Below are 11,109 nucleotides of genomic sequence, written 5' to 3'. Positions count from 1 at the left end.
GTCCTTCTGCTTTCCAGAGCTTTGGGCAGTGGGAGGGTAGGAAAGGGGCAGATTCCCTTCTGTACTGGTTTCCAGTACTAGCTTAGCACACAGTGGCTTTGAGAACCCCTGCACATCTCTAGTGGGCTTGCCACCCTCTGCCTCCCACCTAGGAGAGGAGAGTACAGGTCTGGCTCTGGGTTTGGGTCCCAGCAGCTGATGGAGGCTGAGGGTGGTAGAGGGCATGGACAGTAGGAGTAGAGTAGAGTGGGTCTTGTGCCCCACAGTCTCCCTAGAGAATCATGGGAAGGGGCACATGCTGATTGTATGTCAGTTGTTGTAGGCTTGGAGTCTTTTCTGCTTCCTGCCCTACTCCTCTCTAAAGTGACATGCTACTCAGGGTGCCTGCCCACCCTCCCCGTCTTGTTGCCCTGCACCACTCTCTGACAAATCCTCTGGGCTCACTCTTGGCCCAGCCTCTATCTCCCTCCACATCCCTCTGTCAACCCACTGCTCTGTAGGGCCACCACTGCACCTCTAGGTCCTCTCCAGCCCTATCTCCAGCAGCATGGCTTCTGGTCAAGTTTCCCTGAAAATGTTCTCTACGGGGCCTCCTCACCTGTCCTAAATGCTCTGCATTGCCTGAAGGTCCACATTGCCAGACGGTTCACCCTGAATCCCCAAAATATACTGGGGACTGACATCAGGATTTTTACTTTATACCTTGCCAAGTACAGTTGTCCTTCAGTATCTGCAGGGGATTCGGTTCCAGTATCCTCTGCATATACCAAAATCCATAGATGCTGAAGTCCCTCAGTTGGCCCTATGGAACCCACGGATATGAAAAGTTGGCCCTTCAAATCTGCAGGTTCCTCATCCTGTGAATACTGTATTTTTCATCCACGACTGGTTGAATCCACAGATGTGGAAACTGCAGATATGTAGGGCCGGCTATATTTGTTGAGAAAAATCTGCGTATAAGTGGACCCATGGGTTCAAACCCATGTTGTTCAAGGGCCAACTGTAACTACATGAAAACCTCCCTACTTTCACCATATGTCATAAAACAAATGATAGTTTTCCCCAAACTCTCAGAATGAGGGTGAGTCTTTAATGGAATAAATTAAGCTTTTTTAACTCCCCATCCTGTTGTCTGTCGGTTCTTATTTTGCTACACAGCATGACTACCCATCATGGCCTGGCCCCACATGGTCAGCCCATGGGACCTCTGTGCCTGGAGCCAGGATCACCTGCTTTTCTGATCTGCCCTCCCTGCCAGCCCAGACTCCTGGTCCTATCCCCACCCCTATCTGGTCTTCAAACACCAGGCTCTTCACAGACCAAGCTCAACACCTCCACAACTCCATCCCAAAGCCCCATTTTTCTCCCCTCTGCATCACACCCAGAAAATGAGCAAATACACCTCATGATGCCTTTGGCTCCTACCCCTTCTCCCAGGGTCTCTTCCTCCAGCCCATCAGCCCACATTCTTCCCCGGAAGCTTTCGAAAATATCCATCTTGACCTGTCTCACTTGACTAAAACCTCCAGAGGCTCCCAGGGCCTTCAGAAAAAGCCCGCTCTCCTCAGCCAGGCACCAAAATCCTTAACATCAAGCCCTTGCAACCCCATCCTCACCGCAGCCCATGGCCAGGCAACCTTCCACAGTTCCAGTACATCACTGGCAACTAAAGCCACAGGCAAAGGTAAGTTTGTGCTCCAGGAACCCCTCTCTAAGGAGCAGACAGGTGTGCAAACAGATTTACTGAGGGCCAAGTGGGGCAGGGAACAATGAGGCAGAAAGCATGCTGCAGCCTGTTGGGCTGCAGGGCTTGGGCTCCTGTGTAACAATGGAAACCAGGCCAGGACTGGGAAATGGGGAACAGCCCATCCAGATCCAAGTGAGTGTTACTGACTTTCTCAGGAAATGCCCATAGAAGAGGTTTGGAGTGGGAGGGCCCAGACTGGAAGTGAGAGCTGATGGGGGAGGTGGTACGGGCTGTACTAGGTATGGGCAGTGAAGGGACAGTGTTAGGGGGAGCTGAAGTGTCTAGTGGGGTGTCTGGATGGATGGCTGTGGGGGCCCATGTGTGTCTATATTTGTCTAAGCTGTCCTTGCCAGGCTGACAGCTCTATCAGAGGTACATCGAGGGTCCATTCCTCGATTCCTTCTCCTGGGCCTCTGGAGCCAGAGGTGACTCTATTCCCACCCCAGGAGAAGCCCCTCCCTGAAGGAGTCCCTCAGGTTAGACAGAGACCCCTGTCCCACCCTGTATAAGCCCCTGTGCCCATACCTGGCTACCCAGTCCCCCCTGGTGCTGGTAGAGGGAGAATCTCTCTTTGGCAGACTCCTCGGCGGTGGGGCTGAGGGGCTTAGGGTCAGACAAGGACCGCTGCAGGGTCTTCATGGGGCGAGGCAGCGTCTGCTGGCGGAGAGTGCTGTCAGCCGTGAAGTGCTTCTGGGGACTCACATGAGCCTTGTTCAGCCTCTCACTGGAAGCAAAGGAGGTGTCCAGGAGCCGATGTGGGGACAGGGGCGAGACTGGTGAGTAGAGGACCTGGGGAGACTTGGGAGGCTGGCGACTCACAAGCTGTGAGAGAGATTCCGGAGGCAGGTGGGCCTGGTACCCAATCTCCAAGGGATCTGGCTTCTTTTTCTCAAATCTGCTCAGGGGCCCTGGGGTGACAATCTGGATGCCAGGCAGGTAGGGGCTGATGGCAGTTGGTCCTACAAGCTGCGGCCCGGCCAAACCCTGGGCCTGCCCATCTGGCTCCGTCTGGCAGGCCAGGCTCTCCCCGTGCCCAGTCTTTTCTGGCGCTGATATGTACCTGACAATCTCCACCTTGGGATCGGTGGCAGCTGTGATGTGGATGGCTGGAGAGACCTTGGGCAGCTGGTCAGGCTCCGTCTGCACAGAGCAGTCACTGATGGTCTGGATGCCCACGCTGCTCATGGCCCTTACAGCGGTGGTGGCAGTGGATGACGAGGCAGTGGCATCGTGTTTGCTGTCAGAGCCCGAGTCTGAGTGGCGGGAAAGACGGGACCTGCGGCGGCGCACCGGCTGCTCCCACTCGGCATTGTCCTCGTCGTCCGTCTGCACGCTGCAGTCAGCACTCCGCCGAGTTCGGCGCCTCCGGGTCAGGAGGTAGCGGCCCTCCCCATCCTCATCATCTGTCTGCACGCTGCTGTCTGCAATCCTCCTGACCACGCAGGGCTCAGGACCCGACTCTGGCTCACAGGCGTCCCGCAGGCGTGGCATGGAGTGCCGCTTCTTGATGCCACTGCGGCCTGCCTCCCACTGCTCCTCAGTCTGCAGTGACATGTCTGAGGCTGAGCTGGGGAGACCCCGGTGCAGCATGGGCTCCCGAGGCTGCCCAGGCCCCTCATTCCCTGCCACAGCAATGAAAGCTGTGTGGGTCAGGGGTGGCCAATACTGGCCGTTCTGGGCCAGTTCGGTGGCAGCGAGGGCAGGCCCTCGGCCAGGTGCCTCACAGACTGCAGGGAAAGGAGTCTTCTGCCGCTGCTTCTGCTCTTCTAGCTGCTGCTGCAGCTGCTGCTGCAGCTGCTGTATCTGCTCCAGCTGCAGCCGCTGCTGCGCTAGCTGCTCCCGCTGCAGTGCAAACTGAGCCTGGCGTTCCTCTTGCTGCTGCTGCAGCACATGGTGCTTGATGGTCTGCAGCTCCTGCAGCTCCCGCTGCACCAGCAGCTGCTCTTCTTCACGATGCCGCTGCAGCTCCACCCGCTCCCGCTCTAGCTCCTCTTGCAACCGCAGTTGTCGCAGCTTCTCCAGCTCCACCCGCTCTCGCTCCAGCTGTAGCAGCTGCTCCTGCTGCTTCCGCTGCCTCTCCTCCTGTGACACTTCCTCCTTCTCAAGTCCTGGCCGGCTGAGGGCCCCACTGGCACCCCCAGGAGAAGCATCTCCTGACGGCTTCTGGCCTGCTAGTGGGGCAGGGGCTGGGGCTGCTGCAGCTTCCTTGATGGTAGCAGGGGTGGTTGTAGAAACAGCTTCTTCCCGTGCAGTCCCTGTTGGCAGCTCTGGCCTTAATTGGCCTCCAGATCCGGGGGCCTTAGCGGCAGCAGGTTTCCCCAAGTAGACAGGACCCTCAGCTGGTGGAATGCTGGAAACAGTGGGGAATCTACTTGGTGCAGGATATCGGTACAGCCCAGTGGGCCCAAGAGGTACCCGGGGGGCAATCATGGGCATGCGCGTCAGGCTGGTGAGTGGCACGGCTGTGACTCCACCCGATGCATAAGGCCTGTACATGCCACCACGCACCATGGGCCGCAGTACTGAGGTGGGCTGGGTGGTGATGGGCAGTGTTGCAGCAATTGGGGTGTTGATAGTCGAGTAGATCATGCCATCAGCTGCACGCACAGTGGCTGTGGATGGCAGCAGCTGTCTAACTGCCATTCCCTGGCCTGCTGCAGGCCCAAACTGGGCCAGGTTCCCAGGACTTGGGTGGCCCTCTGGAAAGGTGGGGTTACCAAGGAGGCCAGGTCTGAGGGGAGCCAGACCCTGTGCACCACTGAGCCCAGGCCCATGCTGGGGCTGGTACTGCACAAGGTCAGGGCCACCACCACTGCTGCCATGCCGCCCGCCATACTGGTCCATGGAGTTGAGGGCAGCGCACATGCGGCTGATCTCCCGGGCCGTGGTGGCACTGTACTGGGCCAGGCTGGCCTCCTGGAAGCCAACTGTGTCTCCCCGTGAGCCATACCTGTGGTCTGAGTAGATGTTTGACACTGAGCTATAGCGCCGCATGGGAAGTGGGTGAGTCAAAAGGTCTGTGGGATGACGCAGGTCCGTGAATGAACCATACTGCAAGCCCTGCCCTAGGTAGCGTCCATCTGCAAAGCCCAGGCTGTAGGAGTGCTTCAGTGAGCTGAGATCCACAGCTGAGTCTCGTCCAGGGCCCTGGAAGAGCTGCCCAATCCTGTGGGCATGGTAATTGAGGCCAGCCTCAGACAAATTGGTGTCAGACATGGAGGAGTACAGCCTGCCAGGGAGGACCTGAGGGTAGGGCCTCTGCTCCTCGTGGGTCCCAGGCCCCACAACCCCCTGTGCCTGGTAGGTGGGGGGTTCGGGGGGCTCAGGTTCCCGGGTAGTGTAGAAGGGGCTGCTGCTTTGGCCAGGTAGGGTAGCATCTGCCACGCTCTTCTCAGGTGCACTGGGGGCAGGGTGGAAGGTGCCAGTGCAGCTACTGCCAAAGGGGAACTTGTAGACCATGTCGCAGCATGCCACCTGGCTCTCAGGCCTCATCCCGGTGAGGTCCAGGGCACCCGCTGGCTCCTCTGGGAGCAGTGTGGTCACAGTACCTGCTGTGCCCTCTCCCATCTGCACCACCACTGTGTGTGGCTTCCTGGCACCTGGCAGAGCAGCATGTGACCGCAGCTCTGCAGGGGTGGCCCTGTGGGGCTCGGCACCAGGCTCTGGCACTGGGCCTGACTTGAGGCCAACGCTCTGGGCAGTGCCCATTTGAGTGATCAAAATGTCCCTTCTGGCCAGAGGTGCTACCTGGTTGGGCAGGCTATACCTGGCAAGCTTGGTTTCCCTGGGCCTTCCCCGGGGCCCACCTCGGTATGGGGCTGTCTGGACAGCCTGCTCTACCTGCTTGACCTGGGCCAAGCACACGGGGCTACCCGTGCCCTGACCAAAGTCGATCCGGCTCTGGAAGGGGTCTCCATAGACCACAGGCTGCTTTTGCTGAGCCATGAGCACAGACGAGGCCACGGTGATGCTCACAGTAGTGGAAACACCAAGGAAAGCATGAGTCTGCTCCTGAGCATTGAGGTTGATAACCAAGGGCTGCACAGCGGTTGACTGCCGCCCTGGGATTGGATCCAGGGTAAGGCCATACTTCCTCGCTTCCACAGCAAGAGAGGTCAGGTCCATGCCCTGGTCAGTGAGAATGATGGGTGTGGGTTTGATGGCCATGCGAAGGTCTACCACTGCACTGCCAGGGGGCTTGGGGCCTGGCTCAACCCTAGAAGTTCCAGGGACAGAGGAGATACGGCACAGGGAGATGTTCTCTGCAGGAAGGGCACCCCAGCCATATAGGGCCAGGGGCCCATCTGCACCAGCACTGGGCACCCGTGGGAACACAGGTGGTCCAGGTGGTGCTGGGGGCAGCTGAGACACACTCGGAGGTGTTGTCTGGCTGTAGCTGTGGGTGGTAGCCTGGGTGTCAGTAGGTGAGCACACTGGGGAGGTGGAGGCACTGGCATGTACCATCCTGGTCTGGCTAGAGGCATCTGATGCCAGTGTGATGACCATAAAGGGAGCCTCCTGAGAGGACTGTTGCCACACCAGGCGAGGTGTGCTGGGTCGGTGTGGTGTTTGTGTGCCCTGGGCTACCATGGGTGTTGGAGGGGGGGCACCAGGGCTCCGTGGCATGTCTGAGGCAGGGGTTGGGCTTGGCGTCTGTGTAGAGAACTCTGCTGTAGCCCTTGGACCCAGCTTGACAGGGTAGAGTGTGGGACTCTCTGAGGGGGAAGATGGGGAGAGAGGTGGGCTGGAGCCTGTAAAGTAGGAATATCCCCGGGAAGGCTGGGGAGTGCCACCCTCGCCGTCACTCCCACTCAGGGCCTTCTCTCTGGCAGTCCGTCCACCTGCAGCAGGGCCACTGGGGGCTTGGGGTAGCTCCTCAGTTTGGGACCCATAGTTTGCAGTGGTTGGGCTCTGTCCATATCTGTGGCCTGTGGAAGATGGTGAAGGACTGCGCTCAGAGCCCGCTGGGGAGGTTGGAGTCACATATCCTCGTGGCAAGCCAGCCGGACAAGGAGCCACAGCTGTGGTGGCTAAGGTCCCAGGGCCCTGGGAGAAAGACATGCCTACCTCCTTGGAGGCTGAACTGGGGGAGGCAGGAGAGCTGTGCAGCTTGAGGTGGTCCTGAGGCTCCTTTGCAAAATGCTGAGTGACACGGACGTCAGGAATAACTCGGCTCCCACTGCTGTCCGAGGTGGTCGAGGTGGAGAAGGACACAGGGGCAGCCAGCTGGGTGGGACTGGTACCAGGGGTAAGTGGGCCACCATTTTGCTTCATTGGGTCCATGTACGCACTCTCGGCATCCAGAAACTGCTTCTCCTTCTTCTTGTCCTCAGCAAAGGCCAGGTCCCGTGAGGAGGCCTGCCGCATGCGGACTATGCTCTGTGAAGTCTGAAGGATCTCCTCGTACACGGCTGCTCCCTGGCTGGCCGCTGTGCCCTCTGAGACAGGCTGAGCAGCCCTGCCATAGGCACGGTCTGGGGTGTCTTGGTATTCAAAGGAGCCCTGGGCCCGGGGGACAGTGGGCTGAGAGGGGCCACCATGGGGCCCCTGGGCTCCTGCCACCCGGCCCTGTTGCCGCTGGAGCAGCTCGGCCTTTCTCATCATCTCCTCGTAGGCCTCCTCGGCGCTCTTGAGGGGTCGTCCGGAACTGGGAGCGGTGGCGCTGCCCGAGGGTGTCTCAGTTGGTGAGTAGAGCGACATGAAGGTGGGCAGATTGTACTCACTGCCTGACTTGTAGAGCCTGGCGGGGCCACCATCCTGGGCCTCAGCCTCTGAGTCAAGGGAGGGTGAGGGAGAGTACTCAGAGCAGGAGGAGCGGTGTAGCTCCTCCATCTCGGCTGCCTGCCTCAGCTCCTCTGTAGGGGAGGCGTCCTCAATGGGCGACAGGTTACTGGGTGGCGTCTTGGAGCGCTCGCGCCTCCGCTGGGCCCGCAGTTCTTCCTTGTCACGCCGGGTCTTGCGGGCAGTGCTGCGGATGCGTTGCTGCTCTACCTCCCGCATCTTCTCCTGCTCGCGCAGCAGTTCCTCCTCCTCCCGCAGCTCCTCCTCCTCCGAGGAGTCCTCGATGGTGGGCAGCAGGGGCCCATGCGAGCGGTGCCGGGCCTTGCGCTGCTGTTTCACTTCCTCCAGCCGCTGCCGGCGGCTGGGACTGCTGTCACTGTCCTCCTCTAGCGATGATAGGGAGGTGGGTGAGGTACCCGAGGTGTAGCTGGGCGTGGAGGCAGGCAGGGTAGAGGAGTGCTCCCCACGGGAGCGGTCCTCAGGCGAGCCTGTCAGGCTCTCCATCTCCAGCTCCGGCTCCCGGTCCAGGCTGGGGTCAGGGTCCTGGCCCAGGTCTAGCTCGTGGCTGTAGCTGCCCGTGCTGTTGAGTTCAATAGTCTTGAATCGGCGGAGCCCACCCTGCAGGGCCCCACTGCCATCGGTGGCCTCTGCTGGGCCTCCCTCAGACAGCAGCTCCTCATAGCCTGTGGTGGCATTGTGGGGCAGGCGCCTCTTAGGCAGTGTTCCTGGGTCTTGGCTAGGCTCGGACCTGGGCCTGGAGCCACCCTTCTGGATGCCACGTTTGGCCAGGCCATGCCCGGAGGTGGCAGTGTCATCCTCCTCCAGGTTGTCTTCCTCAGCACTCATCTCTAGGATCTGCCGTCGCATGAACTCCTCATCAGTCAGTTCTACTACCCGGACTGGGGGTTGGGGTGGAAGAGGGGACAGTCCTCCCTCACTGCTGTCCTCCACATAGTCATGCCTCAGCTGGCTGCCAAAATCATCTGAGGACTCAGCTGTGTCCCGCTGGTCCCTCGGGCGCCCCCACTTGAGAGAGTCTTCCTCTTCCTCTAGGATATCCTCCAGCTCCTCATCAGAGTCAAAGGCCTCAGGCACGATGGACAAGGAGTGGGGCCGCCGCTTCTGCTCCTCACCAGCGCTGCTGCAGGGTGGCTTGCTCTGCTCCCCACTGGGGGCCAGGCCCTGGGCCTCCAGCAAAGGCTGCATGCTGCTCCCCACCTTGTGGAGCTCTGAGGGGCTGGGTGGGCGTGGCCCCATCACCCCTGCACTGTCCAGCTGCTCCACCTCCTGTTGCACAACGCCTGTGATCTCACTCTGGGAGCTGGAGATGCCATCAGAGGAATAGCCTGTGTCGCTGAGGCTCTGTGGGCTCCGGGACAGGTCCTGAGAGTAAGGCTTGCCCACCAGTTCCTGCAGCAGGGTGAGAAGCAGACACTGACTCCCATGGCAGACAGCTCGTAGTGGGAGCCCAGCCTGCCCTGTCAATCCCAGGGCCCTGAAAATGGGTCCCTCCACCTCCCATGGGTTTAGGGCCTACCACCCACCCGTGTCTCTGGCCTTGAATAACTTGTGGGTTCCACGGCAATCCCCAAACAGCCCAAGGTCTTCAAAGAGAAACTTTACTAGATCAAAGGGGATCAAAACCCAGCAAAGCATCCAACAAGGTGCCAGACACAGGATCAGTCGCAAACTCACAGGCTCCAGGCTGCCAGAGCCTCATGTAGGCTTTCTCTCTTCCTTTGGGGCATTCTTGCCTTCCTTTGCAGCCCCAAGGGGCCTGTCCTAGGCCTACGTCCCAGCCCCGCAGGGAGGCAAGCCCTTACCTAGACTGTCTAATCTGAAAGCTAGTGTCCCTGGGAAGTGATTGGGACTGACCTCCACCTCCCCACCCTTGGGGGCTTCTGGAACAGCCTTGACGACAGGGGTGGCAGGTTCAGTCCTCCTCATCCCACTCTTTACTTTAGGAATCCCAGGAGGCAGGGTAGTCCCTGGAGGTGGCTTCGGCACCGGCTCAGCTTTAGCAGGGACTCCTGTCTTCTTTTCCTGGGTACTGCTTGGGGTCCTGCTGGGTTCAGAAGCCCTGAGGGGCTTGGCTTGGGGGCTGGCCTTGGTGGGCAAGGGGCTGGCCTTGGTGGGTTGGGGGCTGGCCTTGGCAGGTGGGACGCCGGAAGGCTGACCCAGTCCCTGTGGTCCTTTCTGCTTCAGAGGGCCTGTTCCAGCTGCACGGTGAGGGGCCCCTGCAGGAGGCTGCTGTGAGGTGGGCAGTGGCAGAGGGCTGGGCTCTCCCAGGCTGCCCTCCAACAGCCGCTTAGTTTGGCAGTTCAGACAAAGCCACTCTGTTTTCTGCAAGGAAATGGTGGGGGGAGGGTGATGAAAATCACAAAGACACAGAAGCATTCAAATAATATTTACATGACTATTTCTGTAACCTTAAGGGAAGAGAAAGTCTTTCAGAGCATGACAATACCAAAGGCATAAGGAGAAAAAGACTGATAGATTTCTTATTGCCAAATAACAAACCTCCCCATCCTTAATATTAGCCTATACAAAGCCAAAATGCAAATGACAAACCAAAAAGCAGGGTCCCGTCCTTAACCTACACAGAACTTTTCAACTGGCCAGAAAAGGAGGAGAACTGTAGGGGAGGGGAGGCCACAAGCAGCACATGGGTCTGGTCCCAAGCACATGGAGAAGGTGGGGTCCCTCAGGATGCGAACCTCAGGAAGCGAAGAGTCCCCTGTGGGCTGGTGTGGAGTCCAGAGTCAAGAGCCCCTGCTGAACAGAAATGGCTCCTTTTTGGAAGGATTTAAGGCCCTGTTCTGGCCCACATAGGTGGTGGGGATTGAGGGTTCCAGTGCAGCCCAGAGCAGGGCCCCACTGACACCTGTTCCTGCTCTCATTCTGTGGGTGCAGAAGCTTGGCATTCCCCGCTTCCTGCTGCTGCTCATCCTGGGTGCCTAGGTACTCAGACTCCCACCAGCAGCTCTAGGCTTGCCACTAGGATGAGCCATTTTGAGAATCACAGGGTTACAGAGCCGGAGACAGAGAAAGGAGGTAGCCCTTCGCCCTGGGCCCTTGGCAGCCCTGGGTGGGCCAACAGTCTCAGCATCCTCACCTCACACACTGTCTCTGGGCCCAAGTCAGACCCTAGATTACCTGGAATAGCCTTGGGAGCCTGGTACTCCCAGGGTGCCTGCCGTCAGCCTGGTATCCTCAGGCTACCATGGCAGATACCATGTCATGGTTCTCGCCTGGTTTGCTGCCCACAGAGCTACACTCCACATCTCTACTCTGGGCCTCAGCAGAGGCCAGGCGGGCAGGTGGCAGAGCCTTGGTGTGTGTTGAAGGATAAACCTTCTCCACAGGCTTCTTACCCAGGGTCTTAAACTGTTTCCCTGAGATTGGAGCTGTTGTTCTTCCCTAAGGCCCAACCCTAGTCACAGGTCCCAGGCAGAGGGACGGGGCGGTGGGGCCCAGCTGTGGAGATGGACACTTTAGAAGCCCTACATGTATTCACTCTGGCCCAGCCCTGGCACTACTTCTGATTCCTTTGGACCTTATTTGATGCTCTGTGTGTCCAC

At 59.1% G+C, this 11,109-nt stretch overlaps 1 protein-coding gene across 1 annotated transcript in view; it reads right to left on the bottom strand.

Moving 5' to 3' along the window:
* Nucleotides 1–11,109, bottom strand: part of BSN (bassoon presynaptic cytomatrix protein) — a 97,924-nt gene that overhangs the window by 4,490 nt on the left and 82,325 nt on the right. The window contains 2 exon segments of the mRNA XM_063115035.1: nt 2,273–8,938; nt 9,404–9,871. Of these exon segments, the coding sequence (XP_062971105.1) occupies nt 2,273–8,938; nt 9,404–9,871 (7,134 nt within the window).

This window comes from Cynocephalus volans, chromosome 11, assembly GCF_027409185.1.
Source record: "Cynocephalus volans isolate mCynVol1 chromosome 11, mCynVol1.pri, whole genome shotgun sequence".
Taxonomy (NCBI): Eukaryota; Metazoa; Chordata; class Mammalia; order Dermoptera; family Cynocephalidae; genus Cynocephalus; species Cynocephalus volans.
Note: the sequence above shows the minus strand (reverse complement) of the source record. Positions and strands in the feature narration are given on the sequence as shown.